Source organism: Labrus bergylta, chromosome 20 (genome assembly GCF_963930695.1).
Source record: "Labrus bergylta chromosome 20, fLabBer1.1, whole genome shotgun sequence".
In the NCBI taxonomy this organism is placed as follows: Eukaryota; Metazoa; Chordata; class Actinopteri; order Labriformes; family Labridae; genus Labrus; species Labrus bergylta.
The window spans coordinates 12,614,838-12,633,377 of NC_089214.1; the positions used below are offsets into that span (position 1 = coordinate 12,614,838).

The 18,540-nt window shown below is 40.2% G+C and overlaps 1 protein-coding gene across 1 annotated transcript; it reads right to left on the reverse strand.

The window, feature by feature from the left end:
• Window positions 1-13,515: 13,515 nt before the first annotated feature.
• cbln2b (cerebellin 2b precursor) lies at window positions 13,516-16,558 on the reverse strand. Its single transcript, XM_020645751.2, has 4 exons — window positions 16,309-16,558; window positions 15,422-15,952; window positions 14,688-14,807; window positions 13,516-14,602 (listed from the first exon to the last, which is right to left on the reverse strand). The coding sequence occupies exons 2-4, from the start codon at window positions 15,707-15,709 to the stop codon at window positions 14,405-14,407; spliced, it is 606 nt and encodes a 201-aa protein (XP_020501407.1). The 5' UTR covers window positions 15,710-15,952; window positions 16,309-16,558; the 3' UTR covers window positions 13,516-14,404.
• Between the last annotated feature and the right edge of the window lie 1,982 nt (window positions 16,559-18,540).

An 18,540-nucleotide genomic window follows, 5' to 3' on the forward strand; every position in this document is an offset into this window, starting at 1 on the left:
TTTTTTTTTGATTACTCACAGTTAGGCTACTTTACCAGCTGGGTTGCAGCAATACGTTGGCCACATGTTTATATGATAAATATGGCATTCAGGTCAATTGGAAAGTGGACACTCTAGTCTAGTGAAGTAAATACAATGAAACTGATGACAGCAGATCTCCCAAATAAGTCAAAAATCTATCAGTTCTACAAGTCAGGAGTGTCTGTGTTGTACTCCTTTTAAGAATGAGGTAAACTGTGAGGAGCTGTAATGAAATACATATTGCATAAATGACAGGCAGTAATACAGCTGTTGTTGTCCCAGTGTCACACTGTAAATAAGAACATTCTCAATCTGGGCTCAGCATAATCACTGTTTATCCATTATATCCTCCTCCCTCCTGCTGAATGGCGGCACACACAGTTAGATTGCCCTCAATCATTCGGTAATTGATGCTGTGGCATTTTACTCTTATATTACCCAAAACAGCCTTGACGTCTTCCTCCCCTCCCCTCACCACTAGCACCGAAACCTCCCTGTCGAGATCTTCCTTCTTTCCACCTAAGATCCCAAAGGCATCTCTCAATTCTTGTAATTTTTTTAGTTTGGATTGATTTAAGCTTTCCTTCAAGCCAATTTTGTCTGTTTGAATGTTCTTATAATCTCCTGATTTGATTCACCAGGGGACTGTTGTTAGTTGAACAGAAACAGCCCATGCAGCAGAGAAGTACAGAATAGCATCACACGCATTGTGGAGCAAAGGAAGTACAATCGGAGATAAAAGAGGAGCAGCCTGAGGGTGCGGGGAGTGGCCACAAGGACTCTCTTTCTTCCCCTGCGCTTTCCCTCTTTTTTTGAATTATTAAACCACATAAATGCAGCAACACCTGGGACAGCCCATGAAGGAGGATATGGAGTAGGGGAAAGGAAGGGGGTGGGACGGCTGGAAGCACCACCCTTAAAAAAAAATCCTGCTATTTTGAAGACTATAACAGGATTCCTGTATCGTCTGTGGCAAGGATTAAAAACAGCCCACACAGTCGACATGGATCAAGAGCTCTTTTTATTTCTTTCTGCCCACCGCTGAACAGTTTTACTGTGTTCTTAGGGGTTCAACGCAGTACAGGCAGATCTTTTGGTATTGAAGATGTTTCAAAGTTCATGTGTTGTGTGTTATCACCCTGGATTCCTCTGTTCTTCGTCATATGAGGCTTAAAGGAAACTAAGAGTGACCACAGGAAGCATCTGTTCCTTTTCCTAAGAAGTATAAAAGTCAGTACAGCAGAGAACAATAATAACGCTGCAAGAGAGATTTTGCACAAGTCTGTATGTCCTGCAAATTAAGCATTTTAAGGCTTTTTTTTGCTGTTTTCATTATAAAGTAGTTCAGTCTGAGCAGCTGGCTATACCCTCCGTATGCACATCCAAATGAAAGACAGGTAAGGTAGAACCACTTGCCTTGAAACCTCCTCAAAGTAAACTAAGAACTCAAAAATTATACGTGGCAAGATGTGAAAGAGGGAAGAAAAGAACCGTTGAGGCAGTGGTATCATCTGGTGAACCTGTGGGAGATAGAAAATCAAGAAGTGTAGGGTGAAAGAGGGGAGAGAGAAGGGAGACGAGGGGGGAGGAGAGGAAGACACAGATACAGAAAGGGTTTTGGGAGGAGGGATACACTTGGGGAGTAGAAAAAGCGCACCACCTTTGCATTTAAAAACACTCAAAACTTTGCTATATAAAAGGCAGGAGTAGGAAAGCAGGACACAAAAGAATATTCACAATGCCTCTGCAAGGGGAGAAAAAAAAACTGTTTCTTCTGCTTCCTCGCCTCTCTCTCTGCCTGGGCTGAGTCTCTCTACACGTTGATCACGATTTACCGTCTGAAGATGCATTGGCATTTGTTGACAGAGACAGAGTTTGTGATGGTAGTTGCAGTTATTCCATAGAGATAGACGAGGGAGGGGCGGTGAGGGGGAGTCGTCTCCCGCTCTCTTGTTTTCTTGCTGACTCTCTTAACTGTGTTTACTCTTTCAACACTGACATCCAAAGGTACCCAGAGCTGATAAAACTTTCCTGCCAGCTGAAATTTAACAGTTTTTCTAACCTTACATTCCGTCAGTATTCATTAAGTATTAAAATCCAGACAAGAGGAAAGACAACCGGATTTTCAGTGTTGCAATAAGTGATTGCTACATGCAGAATTTGTTAGGCTTTAGCATTGAATAGTTCTGAATAAGAAATGTTGAATCCTGTGTTTTTAATTCACAGTGCAGTTCAGCCAATAAAGGAAGATTTAAATTGTCCCTAGAGCTATCTTGTCAATCACTTAACTACTCAAGAGAACAATAAAGCCCATCTGTATTTCAGGGGAAAAGATAAAAAGAAATAAAACAGAACCCACCATCCAGCTCCTATAAAGATGTACAAGACCATTAGCCTGACTAATGGTCTTGTAAGATGAACAAGATGAAACAGCCCGTAAAAAAAAGAAAGAAAAAAAGAACGATTTTAAAAATTAACAGATGGTATAAAAGCCTCTTTTTACAACAGCACGGAGACAGAGTACTTACATTTCCATCCCAATACTCTCCCAGCCCTATTTTAGGTGAAATTTAAGGCATCCTATTGTACGAGGTCTTATTCTCATGGGGGGAGGCGCGCATTGCGAGGCACTGGTGGCGACACAAGGAGAACCTGTGATCATGCCCAAGTTTCATCTGAAGCGTCTGAGGCATGATCGCAGGGAAACTTCAAGTAAAAAAACAAACTGCAAGAGCAGAGACAGGAGATAAGAGAGGAGAGAGGGGGGGAAAAACAACTGATTTCCATCAAAACAGATTGTCAAACCAGATGGGGACTAGTGTAGAATTGGGGCAGAGTGGATGGGGAGGAACTCTGATTGGGCAAATCTCAACACAAACCAGACACTACCGTCAGAACAAAATGAATTTCCCAAGCACTCAGCTGCTCTGCTGTCATGTCATTCTAAATGGTTTTAAATAATTCTGAATTAAGTTTGGATTGATTATCCTGAATACCAAAGAATTCAAAATGCTGGAATTCAGTGTGGAGTTGAACACTTTGCACAGATCAGCTTTGTGTTTAGGATTCAGCTCTCTAGAGTTGCAATCTCAGGGTCAGCCAGTGATGGCTGTGTTTAATTTCCTGGACAGAGAAAGTGCCAATGACATCTCACCTTTGAGTATGATGTCACTGTTATACCAATGATGAGCCTGTGCACTGTGTTAGTGTATGTGTGGTCTGGCGTGTATTTCATTAATTCCTCAGTGCTACTGGAATGATTCTGCATGCTCTGACCATTATCATGGTGCCTCTGGCAACACCTGAGCAAAGCTCATCAGCATGCCAGCATTGATCCCTCACAAGGTTCTCCCCAAAGTGGATTGGCTCTAACGCCTCTTTTTAAACATGCTATCTGAGCCAATGCATGCTCCAGTCTCCAAGAAGAGGCTCTCTCTGTCAGCCATGGAGCAGCCAGAGTAAACACATGAGCACAGGCACAGGCCAGGAGAGGAATGTATTAGATGTTTTTGGATATCACTGTTCAAACAGCAAATATTGTGGTTTTTAATTGATTAAATTAGGAAAGGAATCCCTCAGACTACAAAAGCACATTGATAACCTGCATATTCTACACAAAAACAAAATTAAACCTTACGTTATGAATTAAAAGATTATTCAAAAAAATCTGAATAATTTTCTTGCCCAGATTTTATTTGGGTAAAAAATACTCGTGTGTTAAATATCTATGTGCAACAAGCAACCAGTTAGCGTAGCTTAGCATAACAAGTTGAAACAAGTGGAAAGTGTTTGTCTTTTTGTCCTAAAGGTAGAAGAAATATTTCCTTTATTCGTCACAAATGAACACCTCTAGTTAGTTTGTGTTATCCATTTGCTATTTAATTTATGTTTCAGCACCTGATTTAGCAGTTTTTTTCTGGAATATCCACTGGTTGCCTGGCAACTGCTCTCTCCCTGGTAAAACACACAATTGTCACTTTTACACTCTTTGTATGGAAAAAAATAAACAAGATATTACAAGTTATTTAACTAATCTATAGGTGCTGGTAAAAAATAGTTCATAGAAGTTACAGGCTTAATGTTTCAGCTGTATTTTTAGCCCTAATGCTAAGCTATGCGAATAGCGACTTCTTGCTACAGTAGAGTGACTGCTAAAAAACAGTTTTCAGACATGTAAGTGGTGTTGATCTTTTTATCTGACTCTGCAACAGATTTGTTGATTTAGAGTAATTGATTAAGAAATGAACCAAATAGTCTTTTAATTATTTTGAATATTCTCGTGAAAACATTATTTGTAAAAGCATTCTAATATCAAAATGACGTTTCTTCCCCTTCATATCAACCGACCCCCAACCTGTAAAGGTTCGGTGGAAAATGAAGGGTATTATTGACAGTGAGATTAATTATCATCGTCACTGCAGTCAACTTATCGCAGGCCGGCCTCGACTCTCCAGCCTACCAAAGACTCCTCTCTTTTTTCGCCCTTAAACGTGCCTCTAGCATTCCTCAAGGTCCCCCACGATGCCCGAGGCGGTGGAGAAACTCGAATGAACACAGGGCTCAATTCGAGCCTCTCCTCCCGTCTGTTTATGATAGGATGAGCTTGACATGCTCAGGCTTTTATTTTGTTGTCCGTGGAGACATTGATCTGTCCTGCGGCAACATGCAATTTCTCAATATTGGAATACTTAAATGATGTATAGGCAAAGTATAATGACATGGATTCTATGCGCAATGAAAAGATATGGCACTTGCATCTTTTGAAATGTACATTTTCCATATAAAATATTTGTATTAAGACATACAGGGGGATCTTAAAGCCTGCCTATTTCTCCTGCCACTTATGATACCTCTGAGTATTGTAAGCAGCTCTGAGTGTACTGCACTGTACACGACCCAAAATCAGCCAATAAACTGCTCACTACATGACCTTCCTATTGGCACATCTTGTATACTTCAATGCACTTCAGAATTTAATTAAATTTGTTGACTCAATTGCCATGCCTTTTGAGCTTTGTGGGAAATCCCCAATGTTTTATAATTTGTCTTATTGTCTAAAAAGACATTGCGTAGGTATGGCTGTTAATGTGTCCTATATCAAATCTCCAGGAGCAGATTAAGGTGGTGTATGTTGAATGTTGCATTATAATGACAAGGCAGCAGCATCCAGGACAGCTTATTAAAGACAGAAATAATGATGCCTGAGTCGTCCATTGGTTTAGATTCTCTGTGTAAGAGGACCTCGGGCTTCAGCTCCTGATGACAATATGCTATATGTTCAGAAAAGCTATGTTACAGTAGGAGCTTTTAATTCATTGGTTAACGGCTAGCTTGTTAGTTGCTCAACAATAATTCTGCTGCATGCTTCGTTTCAACACAAGTGTTTTTAAACCTCTATTAAGAAGTTTAACTTAGCTTTGTCTCCAGCGCTGATCGGACAATCCAAACTGAATCTGCTGACGTCTTTCCTCAAATCACAGTGACAAATAAGCAATACACACTAGACTCAGATATACCTTGCAAATCCTTGCAGTTGATGAAAAGGCACTAAAACCTTGAGCAATAATGAAACTATGCCTGATTCTTTCCACCTCTTACAACCATTCTTTAATTTGTAGTTGGATATTTAAACGCTCAGGCAGCATTTGGAACATTGCAAATGATCATAAAAACTGTTTTTATGGAAAAAAAATTAAACCCAACTGCTTTCTTAACACCATAAACAAACAGTGATTAAAATAGTTATTTCAACACATCTCTGAATTTGTCAATTTAGAAATCTCGTCAATTGATTTGAAATAAATGTAGTTCAAGGGAAAGGGGAATAAGATATGTCGTTATTTGTTTAATAGTGAAAAAGAAAACCAGGTCCCAACTATCAAAAGTCTTGTAGCACAAGCTGCAGCTGTACTCCTAATGAATGTGAAAGAGTCAGGATTATAACATAATAAGTACATTTCATTCTTCAGTAGACTGGCTAACTTTTTAAATCATTTAAATAGTAAAGAGCTATATGTAACTTTTCCATCTAATTGCACAATAACTTTCAAAAGGGAGAATGGGGGATGCCATTTCCACATAATCCCCCTGGTTGCCTGTTTTCAGCACTATGTAACTTTGGCAGCAGGCCACGGTTCTCTTGTGAGACGCTCTCACACTTACTTGGTTAATGCTTAGGTTAAGTTAGGCTGACGCTAAGCTGGCTATGTCATTACATTTACAAAGGTGAAGTTACACCCAGAGACCTTCGGTGGGCGCCAAAGCGCACCAAATGTTGAGCACCTAATGTTGCTATTCAAGTCAGATATTCAATTTAGCCCCGGTCGGAAGAATAGTTTATTATTAATTTATTGAGCAAATGCAAAGATCTCAGTTTCATTGTGTGTGGCGCCCCTATGGTTAAAAGTTGAAATTGCAAGTTTGTTTTTTGAAAGCATGCTTACATGCGAACAGCGAGCTAGCTGACATTTTGACTGGTGGCCTTCATCTGGAGGTCAAATGCGTTACTTTTTTTTAAGCGTTGTTGTCTGTTGTCGTCAACCCGATCTTTCTTGTTTCATCCATTGTAACCATTTACTCTCATGGGATCTCATCAAACATTCAAAGGCTCACCACCTTCGAGTAAAACCTTTCTCCAAAACATTGTGCTTAACAGACTTTTATTTTGCTCATATTCTTCATAACTTTGACTTTTAAAAAATGCCAGTAAACATAAACCTATGGTTATAGGCTCGATAAAAATGCAAAAAGTAGCTTCACTCAACAAGCTCTGTGTCCCAAATTCTGAAGTATACTCAAAGCAGACAGTGTGTATACTAAATATGAACCATTTTGAGTGTGCTGTTGTTCTCTCACAGTGCAACTCACAAAGGAAATGGAGGACCTGCTCACATTTAGAGTGACACTCCAAAGCCGACGTTTGATTGACAAGCTGTGGCACACTTATTATATCATTTCCTGTTGGTATAAAATGGAACGATGTGTTGGTTACTTTGGAAATGAACAGCTCAAACACATCAGTAAGTAGGACATAAGCCAATGTGTGGAATTAGTATGTTGTTTGGAACTGCGACACGGCCTTTGTGTTGGGGAACATTTAACATTTCTATCATGCAAAATATTCAGAATTCTTGATGGTGAATTTAAATGCAGCACCCAGAGATTTATATGACACCTATATGTGCAACACACACATCTTGTGCTTTTTTAAAAAACACTCGCTATTAGGTTAAGAAGCTCCTTTTGACAGACTGATAGATCGAGCTCCTAATGCCCTAAAGTGTCATGGGTGAAAATAACTCTCTGCATACATGTTTGTCATTTTCCCTGATTAACTACATTGTAAAAAGTTTGTAACTTCAAGTAATTCCTGTAACCACAAGCCAATGTAGAATCGCAGCGCAGATGTGAAGAATGTCCGTTTAAGCGGGTCTACAATCAATACTGACTTCATGTTGTTGGACCATTTTATTCTCTGGATACTTATTATCCCTGTGTTGTATTAAAAGAGATGACTTGTGTATTGGTCATTGCGTGCAATCTTGTGAGAGGTGCATCTATAAAGCAATACATGGAGTTCTAAGTAATCAGGTCACGTCTTTGTTGCTGTAAAACAACAACAGGTTTGTGTAGTTGTGTAGACTCTGGACATGCCTTTAAAGAGCTGGGTCAATGCAATACAGAAAACGTTTTTCTGTTATAGTTTGTTGGCTTTTTTTGGAGGCACATTTTTCGTTTCTTTGCTTTATCATATCTTATAGCACACTCTTCTTACTATTCTTCCAAAAAGCATGCATATGAAATACATTTTTAAAAATGACTTACCTGTGACGACTGGTTTGTATTCTCTGGTTCCATCTTCTCGGAAAACAAGCATCCTGCAGAGGAAGTGCCTCAAATATTGGGTTATGTACACGTTTGCATTAGCAATATAACATATTCCAGTTTCCTAGCTGTGGTATGTGATTGTCTATCTCCAGAAATGGAGACAAGAAATGTAACCTTATTAAACCTGGTGTTATACCTCGTCCAAATGATGGTATAAAATCACCATAACCACAATCCACACCCACACGTCTGAAAGTAGTCTTCCTTCTGTTTCTGCTACAGCTGTTTATGTGTGCATGTGTGTTTGTTTGTCAAGAAGTGTGTATTTCTCTGCATGTCTCTCTTATTCAAAGTATCATCAACCCTCAGTGTGTGTTTTCTCATACAGCCCTGCTAGTTGTGCTGAGGCCCAGTTTCCCACTATTCTAAATGATTGTGGTTAAACTGGTAAGCTGCTGGGATGCTCTTTGCTCTCCGGCTTGCTGTCTCGGGGGTTCTTATGCACAGACAGATGATGTATTGGAAGCATCACATCAAGGTAGCTGTTCATACGCTGCCTGGCTCCACGTTTCTTACTATCTGTGCGCGGTAGAGGAGGGTATGGGTGGGGGAGTGGGTGCTGAGCTTGGACGAGGGTTGTATTTTCTTTGGGGAATTGCGTGTTTCAGCAGTATGGATATTGCAGGCGGTGGCAGAAGGAATAAACAGACTTTCTCTGTCTTCCCCCCCCCTTCCACACACAACACACACACACACACTCTCACACACACTTTCCTTCAGGGATGGGCCTGTTCACAGAGGCGCCTCTGTGACTGATGTTTGTCTGTGTTACGCTTCTATTTATTTGTTCGGCAAACAAATGCATTATTAACCAGCCACTGCCACATGTTATCCTCCCAGTGTAAGTTCCGTTTGCATCAGTTTCTTCCTATTCAAGTGCAAATGAGCTGGGTCAAAGCAGAAAGTCAACGAACAAGATAAAGGTGAAATTTGACTTGCAGAAATGGCTTTTTTAAATGCACGTTGATTGTCTTGCAGCTTAGCACCCGAAGATGTGACAACTCTCTTACGCCCCAGAATAAAGGGCACACAGGTGGTTTTATGTCTCCATGCTTTGGCGACATACCGCTCTCATTACCCACCGCCCTCTGAAATTAGTAGGCCTCATTTGGAATAAAACCTACGCAAGAGGTTTTAAATATGATATGAGGAGGTCTGGATCATTAGAAGTGGCGATAAATTCTGACATTTCCTTTTAACTTGCTGCCACATTAGATATTAGACCAAATGGGGCCCTGAAGCGTCTTTTCAAAGCCAAAAGAAACCCGCCTGTAGGTTTGCTGGGGAACAGCTTGAATAAAACTAATGCTGTGAAAATCTTATTCACACTCACAATCACACATGAGGCAATTTCAGCTATAACAGGGACCAGGACTGGGAGGAAAATGAGTCTATAGCAAAAAAAAAAAAAAAGAAGACACTTTTTCTGAGGCCTTTTTTTTCTCTCCCTCTCATGCATACCAATGTATTTAGCTCATCTCCAATCAAAGGAAAGGTTGAAAATCTTGTTAAGGTCTCCCTCCTTTGGCAGTGTGTGGCTGCAGAAAGATACACTCTGACTTAAAATAGAGGGGAGAAGCAGAAAGAGGTGAAGGAACTATCCAAACACAAACTCTGCATCTTATTTAGCTTCATTTATCAAACTGACCATGCAGGGAAGTGTGGATTCATGGATAATTGCTTTAGAGATCTTTAGGTTGTTTTTTTTTTTAAATCATAATATATCTGCAAACTACAGCTCTTGGATGTATTTCTTTCTAAAGGGAAGAAAGTTTAGAAATGGTTTGTGTTTCAGGATGGGTCAGGAAAGTCTTTTTTAAGGTCTTGCAGTCCACCAACAGTATCAACATGTTTTCTTGACCTCAGGCCTCTTAATGGAAAAATAGACCTTGGGTCTGCACAGGCGGTGTTCACTGTAACCGAGAGGACAAGTCTATGCTTGAGGTCAAATTTATCCTCAGTATGAGCTGTTACTAGCATCTCTACAGGCAAGACTCTTCAAATAAATGACAAAGTGTTTGAAAGTAATAGTACACGTTTTTTAAAGTTTAAAAAACTCTAATAAAAATCAGAGAATGTGTCACTTTTTTAGGGCTCTAAGATGAAATAGACTTTTTGACAGAGAGAGAAAGTGTAGTTATGAAGCTAATTTCAAAATGTTCACAGATATAAGACAGTCAATGTTCCAGTTCATAAAGAGCAAAAATGTTTTTTCATACGAACACATGAAGCAAGATAATGCACTTAGGTTTGATTATATTAAGCCTCTTTTCTCAATAAATACTTGTCATATAAAATGCAAGACATTAAAGCCGTGGTGATGTTTTTAAGTACTGAGGAGGAGGAGGCTGGCATTCATCTTGTTTGCACAACTGATGCATCCATTTCTTTTTTTTTGCTATAATGTGTAAAAAGAAAAGAAGAAAAGATGACACTCTACCTGCCAACTATCACCCTTGTTAAAAACTGAACAAATCGACTTTTAGAAGAGACGCAAAGGCGACGTAATTAAATGCTTAGAGAGTACAAGAGGAAATCAATGTCAAAGCTGCCTTGATGTTCACAGGCCAGCTTTCAAATCAACACTCTAATTCTCATTGCTAAATTGGTTTAATGTTTTTTCTGCATCCGACTGACGATTTGTTTAGATGTTTCCAAATATGAGCCACTTCACTTTGTGCAGGGCTGAATGAGCAGGGATTACACTGTGTAGTATGTGTGTGTGTGTGTGTGTGTGTGTGTGTGTGTGTGTGCCCATGTACATAATGGTTATGTATCCATGTTCAAGCCTGCGTGGGTGTTTACACTCTAAAACAACCTCATTAATGAAAACCCGACGTGCTATACAAGAAGTCTGCGAAAGATGACCAAAGATGACATTCATCTGATGAGCCTGTTACATAATTTAGATTCTGATGCATTGAGCGCAGTGCAGGTGCAGCCAGCCTGTGATCTTACTGCCTGTGCTGCATGTCAGGGTCATGCATATTAAAGGACCAACGCTCAGAGGTCGATCATTAAAGAGCAAAATAAATGCACTAAAGGCCATATAGGAGTTTGGTGCTTTCAAATAGCACCAAAAAGTTTAGTAATGACATGCTAGAGGCCCAAAAGGGACAATAAAACGCCATCTGTGCCTCCACAAAAAAATAGATCCAGCTTTTGAAGACGGAGTGGGATGGCATAAAGAAGGCTCCATATTTACTGCTGCATTAATGAATGCCAATTAGACTAAGGGTAGTGGAAGAGCTTTGGGGTCTTTGAAACACAAGTAAGGATAAAATGTGTGGATAAGGTGCAGACTCCTTCTAGATTTAAAAAAAATAATATATATATATATATATATATATATATATCAAGAAAAATGCCTTTTCTCTGCTTTTTAAATCGAATCTTTGGAGGAGATACGCCTGACGGAGTATTTTGTGTCAGACTAACTGATGGTATGCAATAACCTAAAAATAATGTTTAAGTGAGTCAATGTGTGTTTGACGGCTGTCCAAACTATCTAAGGGAACCATTTGGATGCAGTCTTTAACTTCTATAGTATGAGCACAATTAACACTTTATAGGCCAATTTAATCCACTCTCCAAATCCCTCTGATTGGCTGGCAGTTTGTGCAGCTCTGTGCAGCACTTCTGCTGGCATCAGCAGCTCTTCCTCTTTGTTCTCAGCTATTGTGTTTTGTTACAAACAAGATGAAGGTATGATTTAAAAAAAAGAAAAACAACAACATGGAAGAAGGAAGCCATCACACAACGTTACAGATGCTCACATGTATGAAATTAACACTTTTAAATGCTAATTCTTAAAGTGCCAAGCAACTGTTGGATTTCATTCTTAACCCAGACATAGAAGTGTTATTTTTTGTTTTTTTCCCCTACATTTGTATTTGACTCTGTACAACAGTTGAGTGTGTTTCAACAAGCGGAGGATTATCATAAAGTGAAGCAGAAAGACTCTTAACTCTTTTGGCAGCTTTTCTACATTACCCATGAACTATTTTTTATCATTATGGTCATGGTGGCTTTGTTTTAAATGGGCATTTTCTCCCAGAGCAACTTCTTGTTTGGATTCAAAGATGTTCAACAAATCTAAGGGCCACCGTCTAGTCACTTAAGGAACTTGTTGATTAAAATAAAAAAAACAGGGAAAATTAAATGAGAGGATTTTTGGAGGCTTTGCAGCCTAAATTCTTTTGTTTAAGCTTGAGTGAGAAAGCAATAAATAGTCTTCAAACCAAACTTCATTATTTCTGCAGTATATCCCCTCTTCTCTTCCTGCAAACTAATTAAGAAGCCGTGTTTTGTATTCACCAGTGACTGTTGTTTAGTTATTTTTCTTTCATTTCTCCTCCTACAGATGACCCTGTAAAGGCATTTGAAAGCCTTAGAGCCCCCAAACAGAAAGTTTAAAAATGTACCTCTATTGTTTCCCATAATACAACAGTGCTCCACTCAAAAGCACTAAAAGGTCAAACTAAGTGACCCTTTAAAATAAGATGGAGCACCAGTAACACAGATTGCCTTTGACCCTCTAGTCCGGCATCACTGCTATGAATCCGCAAAAGTAAAGATAATTAAATTACAAATGTTCAGCTTCAAGAACACTTGAGACTCTTTTCTGAAATTGAGTGGCAGCCATACATTTGCTTTTTCTCCATATTTTACTTTGCTCCAAACTCATCTGTGACTGGCATTTTAACAAGCAAGATCAATTCAGGATGAAATCTGTCAAGTAGATTCACCTCATCACTGTGCATCACAAAACCACCAAGTGAGCCACATCTTCTTAACTTGTTTGGCGTGTATCTCCTGCACAACACTCTTTTTATCTTTAAAACCTCATAGTCTTCATTAAAACTATCAAAATGGGGCTTCTGAATTTAATATTGTTGGCATGTTGCTCTGGATCAACATGTTTCTATCAGCTGTGAGCTGTGATGAATGTTTCTGAATAGCATTTCTTTCCCCATTCATTTTCTGTTTTGCTTTGATTGTAGCTTGGATCTGGCCTTGGATTTAGTTCGGTGGGGGTGTGAGGGGATTCTGTGGCTCTAAGTGTGTGTGTGTGTGTGTGTGTGTGTGTGTGTGTGTGTGTGTGTGTGTGTGTGTGTGTGTGTGTGTTTGTGTCATAAAAAAAGATAAGATATATTCGCGAGCATAACTTGTGGATCTCCTCTGCATTATAAGAGTGAGCGTCTTTCTCTCGTTTCTCTACATCGTGTCTGCTCAAAGGCGCGCCCTCTTGCAGTCTGTTTTCTGCAGTTCAAGAATAACTTTCAGGTCAATAACAACAATTAAGACGGTCCATTAAGATACAGTTTGAAAGATGATTCCTTTAGGAATATATTAAGTCTTTTTTTATTGTTGTGTTGTAGTTATTTCTTGACATGTTGCTGCTGAGACTTTTCTTTGTTGTGCATTTCAGCACCTTGGACAGCGACTACAGCCAGCTGCTCACAGAAAACTGTCTATTCCTCGCGAGGCCTTTGGTCTCGTGGAACATAATTAAAAGAACTTTAACTTAATATAAATATGTAGTTTTGAACTACTCCCTTCAAATGTAGAGAATGTAAACAAAAAGCGATAAATGCGCTTAGCCTATACAATACAATATCTTTTATTAAGCGGGACATATAGGGATTCTTCTATTATTTCCACAATGTACATTTGGTGAGCAACGTCACTGAACATTAAATCAGTCAAAGCTACGCAGATTCCGAAATGTAGAACACACAATAATGTGAATATGTACTTTATAAATGATAGAATAATCTTTAATAAAAGGGCTCTAAGTCGTTTCTGGTGGCTGAAATATGTCGCCTTTTTTCTCTTTTAATAAACTCGTCTTCGGCCTACATTTGGCTTATTTTCAATATGTTCAGCATCCAAACGCAACACCATTGACAGCACAAAAACATAAAGTAAAAACTTCCACTCGTGCAAAAAAATGCCTTGGGCGTGAGAGCACTTCTTCTCTGGTTGTCCATTATTCCATATACTTCACTTGGACGGAAACCATAAATTCTTTAAGGCTATACAAACATAAAATAGAGCATAACACAGTCGGCCTGTCCGGGACTTCAGTTCTTCCTCTCCTCATCCTTTTCCCCGTGTCCGTGTTTGCCAAGATACACCCTTTTGTCTATTGGCAAAGTTTGTTTTCCAAGCAAGAAAAAATCCACATACTCGACAAGCGCGCGCCACTAGCCGATCAATACGTTGAATCATCCAGATTGCGTAAAAGTTGACTGATTGGTTTGAATATATGAAACTCCAAGAAAACGTTCATATTTGACTATAGTGGACGAGTGTAGGTATACAGATATTCGTCGGCTTCCTTGGCTGACAGTTTTTATTTAAGTTAAAAATAAATGGCATGTTGTTGTTGTTGTTGTTGTTGTTGTAGTTGTAGTTGTTGTTGTTTTTCTTTTTTGTTCCTCAACCTAGAAGAAGAGTCCGAAGAGTGCGACGTGGATCATCGCGGATTGAATTATAGAGGAAAGACTAGAAAGCCTGAGAAGGTGGAGTATTTCCATCCGCCCATAAGGGTACCCCGCTCCAGCTTCAGATAGACGCGGTCCTCCCGTTCCACCATCAGCAGTACTCCGTTACTGGCAGCCTCTCTCGTTACGTCCTGGTCACCGGCGAAGGCTGATATAACCGGATAATCGTTCTGCATCAGGTTCACCTGCAAGAAAAGACGACAAGGCTTGAAGTTGTGGTTCATCACCTAAAAGCATATATTAATGGCAGCCTTTTCATTGTTTGCTTACCTGTATAGTTTGTCTGTTGTAGACCTTCACCACGTGAAAACTGAAACTATAAATCCCCCTCCTTGGAGCCTGGAAAACACTTGCTTTGAGATCGAAATGGTTGCCAATGTTGACTAAAACCTATGAACAAGCAAGATAATTATTTTTCCAACAGCTGGTTTTGTAGTAATGTATTGTTTGTCTCTGCTATGCACAGTGACTACAGAGAGGCGTATCATTCATGCTCTGGTTCTGTTACGCCAAATCTTTTGGCTACACTTCAGTCGCAGTTTTGGGATCCTTCCCAATTTGATGCGTCTTGGAGGCCGCTATGCAAAGACCTCAGCCGTGAAAATTTATTAGATTTTCCGAGCAAAAGCAACACTATCCACATGTCAATTCGGCCGAGGCCTAAGACGCATATGTTAAATGATCGCGCACGGATGATCATTGGTTTTGGCAGCGCATCTCTACATCGCGCCAATTACGCACAGCATTAAATATAGCCATTTCAGAGAAATAACAGCAGCGTGTCTGTGTTTGAGAAAGACAAGCATCAGATCATACTGAAAAGATCAGTGATAGGAAATCACTCATTCGTGACCTTAAACAATCCCCTCCTTCATGGCACAAACACAAAACGCATACATTTTGGACAGAAAAGAGAAAATACGGAAATCGAGCTCTAGTAATGGTCAAAATCTGATCGATAATAAACTTTGCTGAACTATTTAACTGATAAATTTAGATCTGACCTGGTCAAAGTAGATGGTCATGGACGTGTTGCTCATCTCTGAGGGCTCGTGGTTGGTTCCACGCACGGCAGAGAAAGCCACCTTTGCCCCAGCGGAGCGCACCGATATGCCCAGAGAGGAGGTGACTCCTCCGTCCGAAGAGGGGTTCGAGTCGCACACCACGAGGCACTTCCCCTCGAGCACGATGGGCTCCGTGTCGTTCTGGCCGAGGCAGACAACCACGCCGCATCCAAAGAGGAGGGTCAGCGCCAGCATGGCGCAGGGTCCCGGGCAGCGCGCGGGCACCATGGTTTGGATCGCTGATCCCGTGCACACTGCTAGAACCCGACAGTCCCGTTGAGGTTTGTTCGTCCTCGATCACCTGGTCCAGACTTAGTCCCTCAGTCTTCCTTTATCTGCGGTGCTTCCTCACTCTCTCAAACAGCCTCTGACACACAGACGCACTCTGACTCTCTCCGGCTCTGACTCCCCTCCCTCTTGTGCGTCTTAGTGGATTTGGGGAGCGTGTTCACACAAGTGTTGTTGTAAATCCTAATTATATAGGAGAAGAAAACACAAGTTCAATATCAGACAGAAGAAACAATTACATTGGATAGTTAAGTTATTAAACTTCAGTATATTCTCTGTGCGTAAAATGACTATCGTGCGTAAAATGAAAGGCTGTCTGTACGAAAAATCGTGTTTTCATTAACACGCTGTTCTTTTAGTCTGGTATTGATCAACAATTTGTGCAACTGCGGAGTTTCTACACAAGCACAACTACTTAAAATACCCATGAAAATGTATATTATAAAATTTTGGCCCACTCTCTTTCTAACTGATAATCGTCGCGAAACAAGCTCTTTTGATGTCCTTTCTGTTAATAAAAAAGAAAATTCACGACCTACCTGTGCGCTCCATCCCGCTGATATCTCCTCTCTGTCTCGCGCACTCTGTAAACTGAGCGCTCAGATCGCTGGTGCTCAAACAGCAAGAGTCTCTGGGCTCCCTTTCGAGGCACAACTCACGCCCATTCTTCGTATGTGCGTAGCCACTGCAACAAGACTCCACACAAGTGTCCCACAATTAAGAGCACATGCGTGGACTTAATGGCTTTGTTTACATATTAATCAGTTCAATGTTTTTTGAGCTCAGGGGCCCCTCAGGACGCAAGAAATCCCTTGCTCTTAATGCCTATCATTTATATGCTGAGGGTTACTCATGCCGCCTGATTAATCCGGAATGAAAGGGGGGGCTGCAGCGGATAACCTTGCTGTATGGTACATTCAGCATACATGTATAGAATGTTGCTAATTTGAGACTTAAAACGAGCATCTTTATAAGTTCAATAAAGATACTTGTGCGCCATCCAGTGGCGGATTTTACTTCTGCAGAAAGTGCTGCATCTGCATTTCAGAGGAAACTAAAGAAATCAAAGCATAAACATGATTAAAACCATAACTCTTTTGGAATTTTTTTCTTCATTTCCTTATTATAAGGTGTGTTCTGGCAGCTCAGCAAATTATTCTACACACACACACACACACACATCACACTTACAAACATTCCTTAAGCCAACTGAAAGCAGGGGACACTTCAGAAAATGCCCACTTCACAGAGAATGACCCGCACCTCCCTGTACCACCCCTTTGGCCCTTTTTCTTCCTTTCAATTCCTGACATGTCATCATCCTTTGAAGAGCTGTGTAAAGGGTCCCTATCAGCGCTCCAGACCTCTGAAGAGTCTGCAAAGTAGAGCTTCATAAAGGCTGAACCCTCCCGTTAGACCTTTAATGAGCTGTCATTTTCTCTACTTAAGGGTAGTGGCTACATCATGCATGGGAAAATACTGTATAGAATGTCCTCCACTTTTTACACTCAGGTAAATATTAGAAAAAAAAGAGGCAGCATTTCCTTTAACATATATTTCTATCAAAACTGTAATCTGTAATTTGAATGTATGCAAAACAAACTACATGTTTTACTTAATCTATGACTGCCATCATGAATAAGCATTAAACATCTTGGAAAAAATGCAGAATGCGCTTCAGAAATTTTTACCAGCTGTTTCAATAAAATACAACCTTATGTTAACGATCCACAACTTTGAAGAAGACATTATTCAAGACTTAATCATGGTGATTTTTCCTGTCTTTCTCACCCACATTTGACAAACATTGCACTGTCAGAGCTGGCTCACCAACCATGCGGAAGGAGGAGTGACATCAGGTATCCAAGAGCCACAACTGACCCCAGGCCCCACGAGGACACACACAAAACATCAAATGTCAAGTAAGGGGACATGCAAAGGGAGAGGGGATGTGGCCTACATGGCATTACCATACCAGGGGCGGCCGCTGCCCTAAAAGGGACTTCACTTCTATCAGGCAGGCTGATCGGGGAGGCTGACAACAGTTTTATGGTGATTTTCCCTGACAGTTAGTAAAGACAAGTTGCTTCCAGGAATGAGGGGAGGTCGATTATGTGATTTGTTCTTAAAGCTAGGCATCTGCATTTGCAGGCAAAAGGATTCGGCATGAGTCTGGTTGTGACTTTCCTGCAAAAAGCACTCAAGGATTTATAATAGCATGATTATGATCATGACTTAGACTTGACTTTGCATTAAGTAGGACTGTTTTTTGTGATCTGGCTATTAAAATATAGTGAATCCATGTACTTTTCAGAGCTTGTTACATTCTTAATACATCTGAAAGAAAAATTGTGCATAAAAAGACCAAAAATTCAAAGGATGTCCATCCTTTGAGCTCACACCACCATATGTTTTCAAAGAACTAAAAATACCCACTTTAAAACAGATAACTGTCCATCCATCTGTCTGATTGTCCATCTGTTTGTACCCAGTCATAAAAGAGTCTGTATCTTCATTCTGAAATGAGGTCAGACTCTCAAAAGGTTCATTTAAAAGCTCTCTTTCACTGCAACCCTGAGTAAAAGCAAGGGAGACAGTGTTATGTCTCTCTTGTCATACATCAATAAGATGTGACCTCTATCCTAACATGTGTGAGAAGACAAATAACATCAATCCTGCCTGTTCCTCCCCTGCTAGTGCCGCACTAACACCCTGATGAGCAGTTATATTGCTAACCTGGAGAAAGGTAAGGGCAGAACATACTGTGCCTG